The sequence below is a fragment of the Leopardus geoffroyi genome, chromosome E3 (assembly GCF_018350155.1).
Source record: "Leopardus geoffroyi isolate Oge1 chromosome E3, O.geoffroyi_Oge1_pat1.0, whole genome shotgun sequence".
Taxonomy (NCBI): domain Eukaryota; kingdom Metazoa; phylum Chordata; class Mammalia; order Carnivora; family Felidae; genus Leopardus; species Leopardus geoffroyi.
Window position 1 is genome coordinate 8,758,480 of NC_059340.1, and position 15,113 is coordinate 8,773,592.

Genomic DNA, 15,113 nt, shown 5'->3' on the forward strand with positions numbered 1-15,113 from the left:
GCAACCACCTGTCCTTCCTGCACCCAGGGGCCAGGCCACCTTGCCAGGGGCTCTAGAGCCTGTCTCTGTGGTGCTCCCACCAAAACGGGCTTGGTTCTGCTTCATTAGCCGCTGTGATGCCGGTCCGGCCGCTGGAGCGTAGGGCTTCCTGGAAACAGCTTTCTAAAGAAATGACTCCCTTTCCAACGTGATGCTCTCTGTGTAAGGATTTGTGGCGTCTCCCACGGGGCCATTTGCCATTGCATCTGTCCGTGCCTAGCCAAACACGTGGGCCCAGTCTGTTTTCCGTGACCCAAGAGCGCAGTGGCATGTGTGTGCACGTGTCGGTCCGTGAATCGTTGTCCCCCGGAAAGAGCACTCCGCTTCGAGTTGTCAGTTGCAGTTTCGACACAGAGTGGAGATCCAATGCAAACCCGCCCAGCGGCACTTTCCCGGTACATTTCCAAGCCCAGCGTGGGTGGGGGTTTGATCTTGAGGGCCTTGCCTTTGTCTGCAGCCATGGTTGGGAGTGCAGAGGGACGCCAGTAACGTGCGGCCAGTGCCTCTGTTCGGTTCTCTCAGGGCTTCTGCATGGCAAAAATCCACACGAGTACTGGCCGGGAATGCCTGCGAGAAAGAAACGCACCGCCGTCCGGTGATTCGGGAGCTCGGTCTCGGCCGGCACCAGACAAAACAGGGGAAGCACCAGGCGGTGGCACCATGCGGTTTGTTAGCCAGGCAGCCATGCTTTTGACCTTGCTGTGGGTTACAGGACACAAACCTGAGAAGGAATCTGTTTATCATGTGGGGATTCATGCCATCCTTGACAGTCTGCAGTGAGCAAGATGGATGGTCTGCCACATCGGTCCCTCGCATGGGTGAATCGGGGCAAATTTACAGTACAATTTCTTTGCTGCTTCTGAAACAAAAATAACATTTGCTGGGTTTTATATCCAGTTGTACGATGACCCGGAGGTGAGCAGAGAGAAGAAATCCGATTTGTAGGATTCATATTGCCTTCAAGATTTATACGGATCATTTCTGCTGTTTACGTCTAGCTCTTTTACATCTTTTACAAACCAGCGGGTTGTTTTTTGTTTTTTTTTTTAAACCAGAATTTCCAAGTTGAGGACACAGGTTTATGTGATGGTGGAACCCTGGTCCTGTTTAGGATAATAAACAGGTTCACTGGTTGAATTGAAGTTGTTTCATTTGGGATTTTTTCTAGGTATTTACACAAAACATCCCTTGTATTCAGAATACATCTCCCATCTTGTTGAGCTCAGAATAGGTCGTTATCCTGCGTCTGATCCAGGTTGCTATCTTGGATGTGACATGTCCAGCAAAGGACACTCCACTTCTATGGCCAATTGAAATTCAGTCAATACTCCATGTCACATTTTGTCTAATCAGGTAGCGAGTGTTTTGGGGGCCACCCAGGTGCTCTGATGTCCCATGAGGGGCCTGCTTCCTGAGACTTATCTCTCTGAGGCCATACAGCCCAAGTGACAGGACCTGGCCTGGCCCCTCACACGTGGCACATGGGCTCTTGCTATGTGCCAGGCTTGATGGGAGGCGGCAAGAGGGAGCCTGTCCCAAGACACCGAGCCATCAGCTGACTTTACCTCGAATAGGACCTTAGCGCTATCTCACTCTGCGTTTTCCTCCCGGGCACAGCCTTTCTGTGTATTTGGTAATTAGGAAATGGCCAAAGCCTTCATTCCAGACATCCTAGGACTCCAATGGAGGCTGGGTTTCACGGGTGGCACGGGCTGGCGCTCCCTACTGGGCACCCGGACCAGGACAGAAGGGAGAGCATGGAGACCCGACTGCCACTCTGGCCCCATCTCCCGATGCCAGCGTGTGTGACAGAGCTTGGCCTTCAGAAGCACGTCCTGGGGTTTGACAGGGAGCAGAGTGAGTGCTTCTCTTCTGTCGGTCCCCTCCAGGCTGGGTGCTGTGGAGCCCTCTGGGATCACAGCAAGAACCCACAGGGAGTCCCAGGACTCAGCACGGGGGGGAGGCCCCCCTGGGGCCAGCGGCCGAGGCCTTAGGTCTCCTCTTCTGGGGCCTTCCTAACCACACGTCGTGGGCCGCCCTCATTTAAAATAATCCACCCGTTCATTTTGTTCTGAAAATTAGGGACAGAATATAAGATGCAGATTATAATTTAGCCGAGGGACTTCTGAATTCTGGAATCACGGGGTCCCGCCGGAAGACGTCCTGACCGTGATGGCCCATGGTTAATACGACAGCAGTTTCGCAACAGGATGCCCTTGTCTTAAGCCTTCAGATCCCTTTTGTTCAGACCTCTAGTTTTTCTTCTGTCGCGGTTTTCAGGGTTCTTGTTTGTTTTTTCATTTTTTAATGCAGAAGATGAAGTTTCTCTCAGGCCATAGACCCAGTGGCTCGCCATGCTGTCTTCTTGCACAGGCGTTGAATGTATTTCCTGGGTGAGGAAAGTAATGCTCATGGTGAAAGACGGCTATTTTCAGCCTCAGATTTTCGTGTCCTTTCATTACAGAAAGCACTCCAAAGACCTCTGCCAGCTGCAGCCCTGCGCCCGAGTCGCCGATGAGCTCTAGCGAATCAGTGAAGAGCTTGACTGAACTGGTCCAACAGCCCTGTCCCCCCATCGAGACAAATAAGGACGGCAAGCCTCCGGAGCCCAGCGACCCGCCCGCCTCAGACTCCCAGCCCGCCACGCCACTGCCTCTCTCCGGACACTCGGCCCTCAGCATTCAAGAGCTGGTGGCCATGTCTCCCGAGCTGGACACCTACGGCATAACCAAGAGAGTCAAGGAGGTGCTGACAGACAACAACCTCGGTAGGTGCCCTCCCCGGCTGCCACGTTGGGGGCGGCGGGTGGCTTCCCGGTGGTTTCTGGAAGAATGGGTGCAGGGACCAGCCAGTGAGTTTAAACGTTTGTAAGCCATCGCTAAGGACGTAAAACACCCTCCAGTTGTGAATACCAGGGCTCCCGAGGGCGATCGGTCCCAGCCTGCTCCCTCCCCGGCGCGTCTCAGCCAACGCCCGTGCTCCCTGACCAGGGCATGCCCGATGCAACCCCCCGGTCCTCACGGGCTCTGCCGAGCGGGAGCAGCATCCGGATGGCATGCTGGAAGAATCCACAGACAGGGTTCACATCTCAGCTCTTCCTCTTACTGTGTCTGTGATCCTGAGCAAGCCACTCTCAGAGCCTCCCCTGTAAATCTGGGACGGCAATGCCCGACGGGGCTTATGAGCAGAAGCCATTGCTTCGCACTACGCCTGGCAGCTAATAGTCTATTACTGTCCTCCCTGCTGCTCCAGGAAGCCGGCTCCCTTCCCCAGGCCCTCCACTGGGAGGCAGTAGCCTCGGTGGAACTGAGCTCACCACCCCGGTCACTGGGGCTCAGCCCCAGACCCAGGCCATTTTGCTTCGTGCGTGCACCACCCAAGGCAGCTCTCTCTGAAGCCTCTGGGGCACACGGGCGGTGGCTCTGTCTGTCGGAATACTAAGAGTGTTTGGTCATTTTAAACTTCCGTGCCCCCATGGTACAGCATCGACCAGATGGGATTCTCCTGGTCGTAGACACCCAGAGAATGGAAACAGCCTGTCCCCAAACACGCCGTCCTTACTTCCCGAGTGTAAGGGTCAACGGAAGGAACACTGTTGTGTGCGGTGCGTGTTGAGACAACCCCGAAGAGCGGCTGGAATTTGCAGAGGGGCCCTACGTGTCTGTTTCTCCCAGGGGAGAGCACAAGAAGGAAGGAGCAGTGAAGTCCGGGGAAGTTTGTGTGGTGGAGGGGTTAGGTGGCCAGCTTGCCTGGTCGAGGTTCTTTACCCCACCGCTTGCGCAAACCAGAACAAGGGAAGAAACGGTGTCAGCCGGGAACGTTTTTAATGAAGTTAATTCACAGAAATGAAATGGCTGTGAAGCCCCATATGTTCATCAATGATCGAAATACGCAGGGATTCCCAGACCTGGGTCCTCCCCTACCTCACAGTCCCATCACGAGTCCAGAGAAGCAGGCCCGATATCTTATTGCCGCCCACCCCCTCACAGGAAGTGTCGTTTTCTGTAAATGTGGGCAAGCGGCTGAAGACAACTCTGCCGTTAGCCCACGGCTAAGTTGCAAGGTCGCAGTCGTGAGATCACGAATGTGAAAGTCTCCACCTTGGCCTTCCCGTCCATGTCTCCATCCTTGCTGGAGTTTCAGCCGGTGTTGGGCATGCACCGCCAATGCCGTGTGATGCGTGAATCAGTGCTCTCAGGGGTGAAACTTCTCCAGAGAGATGACTGCCTCCTCTTAGAGCAGGAACTTCCGGAAGAGCTCCAGAGAAGGGCCACCGTGGAGCTGAGAAGCCAGCACAGTGGTAGCTCTAGCCGGTCCTAGCTTCTCCGAGGAAAAGCCCATCTCCCCTGCTGGGGGTCTCTGAGTGGGCACTGAGGGGGCCAAATTACTGCTGAATTATGCAGCTGTCACACCCAGGCATCCTCAACCTCTGGCTTGAGATCTTGAGACGTTCGGGGGTCAGTCTCTTGAGATCATAAGCAGAGTATGTGCGTGCACACATTTTATCGGGAGAGGGTAGGTAGCGTCCCTCGGGTTCTCAAGTGGGTCTGTGACCCAAAAATGATTGAGAGCCACCGCTGCGAACCCTCTAGAAGCAATACAGAGTTCCAAGAATAATCCCCCCCGCCATACGACTGGCTGGGTCAAGCAAGTAGTAACTAGCCGTGTATACATATATCATTTTCCTGACCATCCCAAGCTCCTTGGAATGTAAATGAGATTCATTTGCCAGATGAGAATTAGATAGAATTTATTTAAAACTACCACAGCAAAACTCTGGTGAGGACTTAGGACGCTTATAGGCCCTGTGAGTTTGAAATGCAGGGAACCACAGGTTTACGAAATCGGTACATGTATCCCTAAGTGAAAATGATGGAAACAAAAAATAATAGTATCTCAAATCCAGTGCTTTCCAGGCTGTAAACTTCCACTTGAAGGGCTGCTCTTTTTTCTTAACGTTTATTTTTGAGAGAAAGAGGGTGCATGCGTGCGAGCAGGGGAGGGGCAGAGACAGAGGGACACAGAGGGTCCAAAGCAGGCTCTGTGCTGACAGCACAGAGCCCGAGGCGGGGCTGGAACTCCCGAACTGGGAGATCACGACCTGAACTGAAGTCAGACGCTGAATTCACTGAGCCCCCCCGGGAGCCCCTGAAGCCCCCGCTTTTTTCCAAGGAGGTACTCCACCGTTGCTCACACCTGCCCTGGGAGCACAGGGGGTGGTGTTTCCCTCTCGAAGACGGGAGCCCATGAGCCTGTCATCCGCGGTCACCCTGCCGCTCGGGGACCAGGTGTCGTGTTCCCTACTCTGTGTGGTTAGCGCCGGCCTGTCTGATCCCAGTCTCCGTTTCCGCCTAATAAGTCCTGTTAGTCACGTTCCGAACCCATCTGGTCATTCAGGTTGTGCCGCATTCTCATTTGCGCCTTCAAAAGTGCCGGCCCCTCTTCACCCGAGGCTGAATGGCTCTCAGAGAAGAGAAATTTTCTCTTGAAGCCTCTGACGAACCCAGCAGCCCTGGGGTCGCTGTGCTCTCCAGAGCAGAATTCCCTCTGATCGGCCTGGGGAGCGGGCTGCCCACCACGGCCTCGGAGAAAAGGCTTCGAGGAAGGGGTGGCGATCGCCTTTGAGCTCCAGTCAGCAGAGGCAGCTGAGACTGCGGGAATAGACTTTAGAATTGGAAATGGCCTGCTTTTCAGAAAAACGGCGCTAAGGGGCTCTTTCTCCTTCTCTTTCCTGCTGTGACCTTGGGTCAAGTGGCCTGTTTTCTCAGCAAGACCGGATAACCTTGCTAATCGTGAAAGGAGCCAGACAGCCCTGTGGTTTGAGGTTGTATAAGAGAGGGCTCCCCGTGTGCTATTAACCTCCTGAGCTTGGGTGAGGGATTAACCACCTCTGATAAGCGCTGCCCGTGTCATCCAGGCCTCGGTGCCTCCAGAGCCTGAAGGCTTTTTTGCGAGAGACGTCGTTGTGTGCCAGCAGCACGCGGGAGTGATACTGTCTCCGTCACCAGTGGAGTTCGTCACAAGTCTGGCTGAAGAGCTCTTTCTAACAAGTGCTCGCTCCGAGGCGGGACCCAGCTGACCAGACTCTGGGTCTTTCAACCGGTGCCTGAATTTAACCTTGTCCTTCCAGACCCCTGGGTCTCTGTAGTGACGTCTCTCTCCGTTCCGTTTTGTCGCCAGGTCAGCGCTTATTTGGGGAGACCATCTTGGGGCTCACCCAAGGCTCCGTCTCCGACCTCCTTGCTCGCCCAAAACCCTGGCACAAGCTCAGTCTGAAGGGACGGGAGCCCTTCGTCCGGATGCAGCTATGGCTGAATGACCCCAACAACGTGGAGAAGTTGATGGACATGAAACGGATGGAAAAGAAAGGTAAGCCCCGGCGCCTGCCCCGGCTCGTTGCTTTCTCGTGTACAGACGCACCGTCGCTTCTAAAGCCTCCGCGCAGAGCAGCGAAGGGCACTGATCTGTGGCCGAAGGGCCCTCAGGCAGGGCGGGGGGGGAGGGGGTCTCTTCTGACAGTTATCGATGGAGGAGTACCTAAGAGGACTGGGAAGGTTTGTGACTTTTCTACCCAGCCGACTGAACCCAAATACGTTTTAGCATTGAGGGGGGCACTCTGAGAGTTCCTCATGGTCGCCCTGACGGTCAGCGTAGCCCTTTTCTTGTTTCAGGCCACCTGCGAGCGTGTGCTGAGCGTCACAGCACTCGGTGGCGGCCCATTTGTTTCTTGTCTTTGCCTTGCTGGGCGCCTGGGGAGCTCTGTCTCTTGCATGTGGACCACCAGCCAGGGCCTTCCGTCTCCCGTCTTATCAGAAAGCTCATTTATAAACACATTTGTAGATAAGGAAACCCGCGTTCAGAGAAGCCAGGTGCCTCCGTTAAGGTCACCCCGCCTGGTCACCGGAAGAGCACATTCCAGCCAGAACAGATCCCTCTTGCTGTTACTTGATGGGCTGTGGGGCTGCGTGGGATTAGCCTCCTTGAGGGCCAAGCGTGGCTGTTCTTTCCGTGCGCATCTGGAGCCCTCTCGGATGCTGATCGGCATTCTTCCCGCGCCCCGGAGGCCACAACACGGGAGAAATCCCAAAGCAGGGGCACCTTGGTGGTGGCAAGGAATGTCTTCTCTGTCTTCTGGTCTGTACTGGTACCTGCTGCTCCTCCCCGCGGAGGGCACGGTGGCCTGAGCTCACGGAGTGGTCGAACCCGAGTCCCTCAGATGTGGGAACGAGGCACCACCCACCCACGTGGCTGAGGCGTGCGTGTCTGAGCCGGGGGCCAGGCACCAAGCCCAGGCTTGCGTCCCGAGTTCACCAAGGGAGTCCGCTGTTCGCCGCCGGCCTAGTGGCACTGTTGTCACCCAGCCAGGGCTGGAGCTCCAGGAGGAAGCAGGCACCTCTGATGTCTCTTCCCAGAGCTCTGTGGGGTCAGGCCTTGTCTAAAGACGGAGACTTCGGGTCCTGAGGCTCCTGTTTGGCGCGGCACCCCAACTTGACTCAGTCCACACAGCTCCGTCTAGCGTAGGCATATTATCTAGGAGAGATGAGGCCCTCGCGTTATGAGACTTGTCTGCTTTCAGCCGCTGGCCTAATAAGTAGGGAGTCGGCACCCGGACTCACGGGCCATCAGGCTCTGAAGCTGGTGCTCTCAGATGTGTGTTGTGCGGCCTTCTGTCCAGAATCAGCCCTGTCAGCAGCCTTCCACCCCACCCAGGGCCCTCCAGTGGACCCTGGCCTGCCTCCCGGTGCGTAGACCACGGCTCTGACATAGGCCCTTCGGGCAGCTGCACATGATGTGACGCCTGGTGCCGCATCACCCCCAAAAGTTTTTTTAACATGTCCCCCTTGGGGAAATTTCAAATAAAGACGTAGAATGGCATCGTGAACCCCATATATCCATCACCGAGTTGCGACACTTATCAGTACTCACCCAAGCAATGTTAGAGCTCTCTGCGTTGTCAAGGGGCGGGGCCTGCCACCTTGAGCTCCATGAGGCCACCCTGCCCTGTGCTGGGGAACCCCCTCCCTGTGGCCGGCCCTCCGAGGCCACCTCCTGCACAGCCTCCCGTCGCTGCAGGTGTCACGAGGGGGACAGCCCTGGTTCTGCCACCCTGGCGTGCTTCTCCTAGGCCACTAGGAAAGGACCCTTGCCCCCACAGGTAGATCTCTGGGGGGCGGCTCAGGCCTCCTTCTTTCCGCACGGGCTCTGGGCGCCATCTTGTGTTACAAAGGAGTTACTGTTTCAGCCAGGCCCAGGCCCCTCCCCACGTCCCAAGTTCCCTAAAAGCGGCTGTGGCCCCACTGTCTTCTCCCTCTAGTAGGGATGCTCACCGGAGGAGCCTTCACCCCAGTGGGTGACCCCGAGCATAGCACTTCCCTGGGATTTCTGCCGATTACCGGCCGTCCACCCAGTGGGAGCGGCCGGCAGACCAGGCTCATTTCTTTCTGGCCACTGACAGTATGATTTTCGTTTTCTTTGGGGGAAGATTTGCCTTCTCAGCTGTGTCCTAGGTCAGTCATAAAATGGCAAGTTAGTTAAGTAACTCCTTAGTCTAAGTTTCTGCATCTGTAGAAAGGGGATGGTAATATGACCTCCTTCAGGTTTGTGAGCATTAGAAAGAATGTACGGAACTTAACCACCAGCACACCTAAGTGCTCCGTATGTCACAGTTCTTAAAATAAGTTGGGTTCCTCTAAAGCAGATGAAAGTCCATCCTGCTCCCAGGCTGGACTCTATGAAAAAGTGAGCACCGGGTGATCCAGACTGTGGGGTGCACACGTGCGTCGTGCTTCCCTCTCTTCCAGAAAGATTTTGCTGCTTCTCCCGTTAGCTCGAATCTTTTATTGCTCTTTTTCCTTCTTCATAAACTTTTGTCTCCATCCTGGTCTGCCTTCTTGCTTTCCGTCCCTTCACGAGACGGCCCTTGAACCAACCTGTCCACACAGCCACCAGCCCCTAGACGTGCGCCCGTACAGCGTGGGCTAGCTCATCGGTATCTCTTCCTGGTGGCTACAGATGGACCCTGACAATCCATAGTCTTCTCCTGTAACATTTTTTTGAGACCTGAACATCAGTGCCGCTGAAGGGTGTGCTCCCGTGCTGCGGGACTGGGGCACTGGCCACCATCGGGCAGCTCAAGGCAAGCAGCACTGCCCAGCACGGACTTGGGTCAGACCTCAGTCCTGTCACTTACCAGCTGTGTGACCTGAAGCCCAGCATTTCACTTCTCTAGGCCTCGGTTTCTTCCCCTGTACGCACGGGCGGCAATGACCCCTCTCCCACCGCATACGTGGGAGGATCCCATCTCAGATGCTGGCCGCTCCGCTCCTCCTATTCAGTAATATTACCTCCCATCTTCCATCAGTTTTAAGAAGTTTTCAAGGATTTGCAGACTCTATTCCAACCAAGCTAATCCACTAGAAAGATCACTATGGATGACTTATTGGCTCAAGCCCGAATGGTTTTTAACTTGAAGCATAGCTGGGGACAGGTGATGCATAAGGACAGACGGGGCAGATGAAGCCCCAACAGCACAGAGAGAACAGAGAACTTGAATCTGGAGGCACGTCCCCTTTACTTCACTGCTGCCCACTGCTCCCCCCTGCAGTCCTTCCACAGTAAAAAGCCATATCAAGGGCACAAGGACCCTGCTTGTCCCCAAAAGCAAGGACAAGGGCAAGTCCCCCAGGGCAGGTGCATGTTCCCTGAAGCGCCAAGCCCTCTCCAGCCGCCCCCCCCCCCACCCCGCACTACTGGACTTTTTCTCAAGACCATGGCCCCTGGATTGCTGCCTTCCTCCGTACCCACGTCCCACCTCATTCAGGGGTGTTTTAAGACCCTCAGACCCCGTCCAGGGCCAGGCCTCAAGTTCTTTGATCTCCTTAACCCTGGGCTTTTCCCCAAGTCTTGCTGTCACCCACGACTACTCTACTTCTCAGAGACTAAACTCAGGCACCCCACTCACTGAGCACGTTCTGCTGTCCTTCTGTCTTTCCACGTCTCTCATGTTTCATGGCTCATTCTGCCTCCAGGCCCGCCGATCCCTGTTCCCACCCTTGTCCCCATCATTTTGCTACCTGGTGCCCTTACCTCCTCCTGCCATTGTCCCAGACACAGCCATCTCTTTCCCGCCTTCCCATTCCCCGTCCCCCTGCAGATCCCAACCTCGGGTTCGTGCTCTGCCTGTTTTCTCCACCGCTCTCCTCTACCCCTCCAAGACTCCTTCCTTTCCCATCACTTCAGATCATCACTCCTGCCTTCCTACTTCAGCAGGAAAATGCCAGCCACCAGCCTTCCCCGCCACAGCCCCTATAAGCTGGTCTGTGCCTCCAGCCCTCCCCGCCTGTCCTGTTCAGACGCCATCCTGGTGCACCTGCAACGATCATCTCTCTCACCTGTACCGCCAGCTCTCGCCCCTCAGCTTGGAAACACGATCAGCTCGCTCTCAGCCTCAGATCCACCCTCGGCCCTTCTAGAAACTAGCCTGTCTCTCGCTGTTCTTTTACATTCAGGCGTCTTAAAATAGCAACTCGTGCTCACTGCCTTCACCTCCTCACCTCCCATTCGCTACTCGGCCTACAGCCACCTGGATTCTTCTGCTCCCACAGCCCTGCTCTGCCTGCTTCCCCCAGTCTCTGGTTATCTCCTAAAGCCAGAGGGTGTCCGGGGTCCTTGTCAGACTCACTGCAGCACTGACACTGTAGATCTCATCGTCTCTCCCACCGTTGTCTCCTGGTTTTCCTCCCGTCTCTGGATCCCTCGTGGCTGCTTCTTCATGGGGGTGCTCTCTGCCTGTGGACGTCCCAGGGTTCCGTTCCCAGCCCCCGTCTTTCTCACCAACGGCACGGACCACAACCACAGTTTGTGTTCTTGTGGTCCAAAATCCCTCTCTCTGGCCCAGCCGTTCTTCTAGGCTGCGTACCTACCTGTCTCACTGCCCACAGGCCATCTCCAGGTGGGCAACCCAGAGACCCCTCCGACTCCACAGTTCCAAGACGAACCACCGTCTTCTCCCTTCTTCCGTGGCGCCCAACCCAGAGACACGAGCACCCTCCTCACTTCCCAGCCTGGGACCGGGGGCTCCTCCGCCCTCCTCAGCCCCTCCTGCGTCAGTCTGCCCCCCCCCCCCCCCCACCGTCCTGTCAGCTCTGGCCCTTACCATCTCCACACCCTCTGGACTTTTCTCCAGTCCCACCACCACTGCCCCAGTTCAGATCTTTTTCATTCTTACCTCCTAACGGAGCACCTTCCTGCCAGCCCTGCCATCCGCTCCATCCTCCAAACTGCAGCCAGAACAGCCTTTCCAAAACGCATGCAGCTGATCAGACCATTCCCGACTAAAACCTTTTCGTTCCTTCCCTCTGCCTCTGAGGTAAAGTCCAAACTTCCCGCCTACCCCGACACTGCCCGTCTCTCCGGCTCCTCCCTCCCCCTCCACACCCCAGGCGCACGCGGGCACGCGCACGCGCACACACACACACACTCTGGAATTGTGCTGTCTCGTGCCCTTGTGCCCTCTTTTTCACACCTGCCGGCCCCACTTTCCAGGACAGTCTCCTTCCACCTCCTACCTCATCATCTCTTTTTCTGGTTAATCACCCTTGGCCTTCAAGATCCAGCCTAAACACCATCTCTCCTAGGAAGCCTCCCTTGACCCCTCCCCGGGCTGAGCTGGGTACCTCCCTCCCTTGGTATCTCCCTCACCGCGCTTCCCCGCGTCCCCCGCCGAGCCGCCAGGCAGGGCCAGCCGGCGACGTCGTGTTCCCACAGAGCAGGCGCTTGGCGAACGTGGGCTGGGTTTCAGAACGGTTCTGGCCCAGGGGTTCCGAGACGCTCTTGGAAGAGCGGGGCCGAACGGCCGGCTGCCACGACGTACACACGAGTGTGAGCCGGCAGCGCCCTGTGGCGCTCTTGGGGGTCAGGGGCCCGGGCTCATCCCCCGGCTGGGCCTGCACCTCAATCCGCCTTCTCTCCCTCCCCCAGCCTACATGAAGCGGCGGCACAGCTCGGTCAGCGACAGCCAGCCCTGCGAGCCCCCCTCCGTTGGCATCGACTACAGCCAGGGCGCCAGCCCGCAGCCCCAGCACCAGCTGAAGAAACCCCGCGTGGTGCTGGCTCCTGAAGAGAAAGAAGCTCTGAAGCGAGCGTATCAGCAAAAGCCATACCCGTCACCAAAAACCATCGAGGAACTCGCCACCCAGCTCAACTTGAAAACCAGCACCGTCATCAACTGGTTCCACAATTACAGGTACGTCCTGGCTTGGTCCGGCCCTCGGCGCCGTCAGTCCGGGCTCCGAGAGAGCGGTGCGCCGTCGGCCCCTGGGAGGCGGCCCGTCTGTCCTGCAGGGAAGGGCCACGAACGGTGCAGCGGGCTGACGTTCTGGGGACTTGGCCCTGGCGGGCTGGGGACTGAAAGCCTGGTGCTGGGTCGGTTAGTTTGGCTTTTTCTGTTTCGTTGGAGATTTTAGCTCCCAGGGTGGAGGATCACGTCATTAGGGACGATCCACGTCTGTCTGCTGTGCCAGGAAAACGAGATCACTTAGTGAGGGAGAGTGTAGGCGGCCGCGGTTCCATAGCAGCGAGCCTGTCTTAGTGCAGACCCAAAGGTTCTTTTACAAATCAGCCTGATTTGTTTCCGGTCAAATTAATGAGATTTATCGAGCACCCACCAGATCTCCAGACACTGAGCCAAGTATTTATTTTGAGAGAGAGAGCGCACGAGGAGGGGAGAGGCGGAGAGAGAGAGAGAGAGAGGAGAGAGAATCCCAAGCAAGCTGCACGTCGTCATTGCAGAGCCCGGCGTGGGGCCCCATCCCACGAACCAGAAGATCAAGCCCTGAGCCGAAATCGAGTCGGACGCTCAACCGACTGAGCCACTCAGGTGCCCCTTCCCTGCATTTTACAGATGAAAGACATAAAACTCACTCAGGCGAAATACCTGACCTAGGCGTGTCAGCTTAGGGCCTAGTGCTCTCCCGCAGAATGAAGCCGACTGGGGTAAAATGTTTGGATTAGGTCATGACACCCACACACAATGAATTGTCGATCGTAGCTGCAACCGAGACTTCCTGCCGCTAGAAACCGGGACTTCCCGGTGGCCTGATGGAAATCCCTGCTTGTTTAATGCCCTGAAGTGACTGTCTCAAACTGCTGGTTGTCATCAGAACATCATTGTCTCTAGGGCCCAACAAAACTAAGTCGGGGGCTCCTCGTTCTACCCAGGGGACAAGCACACGCAGGTGGCCAGTGCGGGCGGAGCCCTCATGGTTACTCACCTGAGACAGGTGTCGGGCAACAGAGTATATCCCAGGCAGCCGGGGACCACAGGGACCGGTGTCTCGGACTGGGCCCTGCCTTACCTGTTAGGTTCTGCTGCAGCTTCCCAAGCCGCCCTGGTAACCACCCCCCCTCCCACCAGGTGCTAAACAAAGTGGGGACTTTGAAAATATTAGATGGGACCCAAAACAGTACCTTTATTGCCGGTGAAAGCTAAGTAAGCATTTGTAGCTTAGTGTGAGAGCCAGACAGACCTGCTGCCTGACCCCTGGAACCAGGCAAGGGGAGCCACGATGGCAGCACTGTCCCCAGCCGGCCTCCCGGGCGCGGCCTGGCCCCCGCGAGGTCAAAGACGGGACACGAACTGAGCACAGCCAGCTTATTCATCCTCAATCTACCGATGAGATAAGAACAGAGGCAGAGCGAGGCTAGCAGTTGCAATGGCGGAGCTCCCTCCACCTGGACGGAAGCTCTGAGAGCGGGAAACAAGTGAAATGAAGGCGAATGAACGGAATCCTGGGCAGAGGATCACCGGAGCCTCTCCCCGCCAGGTGTTATGCAATCCCATTTTTACTTTCTAGACACAAAGGTGCGTTCGAATATGTTCTTTTGAGTCTTCTGCAACTATGTTCGCTTTTTTTTTTTTAATGTTTATTTTTGAGAGAGGGACACACAGAGCAGGAGTGGGGGATGGGGGGGCAGAGAGAGGGCGACACAGAATCCAAAGCAGGCTCCAGGCTCTGAGGGGTTTGAACTCACAAAGCTCGAGATCATGACCTGAGCCAGAGTCGGATGCTTAACTGACTGAGCCACCCAGGCGCCCCAAGCGACGTCCACTTCAGTGCAAGCACGGGAACCCTGGAGACGGCGGAGTTATCTGGGTCGGGTTGCCACCTGTTACCCAAAACACCTCCAAAACATTTCCCCTGGCCCTGCTGGGGTCACCTCGTTCCCCAGACCCTCCCCTACAGGCCTCAGCTGAACGACAGTCACTGCCTCCTGGCCGGGGCACGCTCTCACCCGGTTTCTTAGCTTTGGTCACTCGCCTTCCTGGCAACTGTGTAACGCCCATCGCAGTACAGGTGGTCAGCTGCTCACTGTGGAGACGCCCCATGTGTGCATTTAACAGGACCAGGGTCAACCATACACCACGAAAGTAAAGACAGAAGGGGGAGAGAGGAGAAGGAGGAAGAGAACCTCAAAACTTAGGAAATGAGCTCAGATGGAGATCTAGAGTGGATGCTCAGTAAATGTTTTCTTGCAAAAATAACCGTAACAAAGCTGGCCAGGCTGACAAACGGAAGAACCTAGGGCAGAGATTCACTTCAGCTGCCGAGATCTGGAAAGATCTTCTGCAAGAGGTAGGAGATGTGCAGGGTCTTGACAAAAGAACTGAGAAGAATTTTATAAGCCACAAAATAGATCAGATGAGAAGTGAGCCCTAGGTCATTCAGAATTGGCATAAAGCCCCAAGAACTGAGGTCACTTGGGTCACCCGGGAGGCAAAGTGCAGAGCAGAGATTCAGACGGAGAGCACACCCCCTCCATGGCTTTTAGCTCTTCCAACTAGATGCTTCCAGCAGAGACCAGCCCGGTAGACCCCAGAGCTTCTTACAAGAACTGGCACACAGCAGCACTTAGCACACATGCACAGAGTTCCTTTCCTTTTTCTTAAAATGCTGATTTATTTTGAGAGAGAGAGAGAGAGCACGCAGGGGAGGGGCAGAGAGAGAGAATCCCAGGCAGGCTCCACATTATCAGCACAGAGCCGGACACAGGGCTCGAACCCACAAACCAGGAGA

The 15,113-nt window shown here is 56.0% G+C and overlaps 1 protein-coding gene across 13 annotated transcripts in view; it reads left to right on the forward strand.

Annotated features, from left to right (window-relative positions):
- CUX1 (cut like homeobox 1) overlaps positions 1-15,113 on the forward strand; it is a 376,259-nt gene that overhangs the window by 331,498 nt on the left and 29,648 nt on the right. For 10 of the 13 annotated variants that reach the window (XM_045461928.1, XM_045461926.1, XM_045461925.1 and 7 more), the window contains 3 exons: positions 2,504-2,806; positions 6,220-6,408; positions 12,019-12,283. The exons of the other annotated variants lie outside the window; for them this stretch is intronic. In XM_045461928.1, the coding sequence (XP_045317884.1) occupies positions 2,504-2,806; positions 6,220-6,408; positions 12,019-12,283 (757 nt within the window). The remainder of the gene's footprint in view (positions 1-2,503; positions 2,807-6,219; positions 6,409-12,018; positions 12,284-15,113) is intronic. 13 annotated transcript variants of the gene reach the window in all.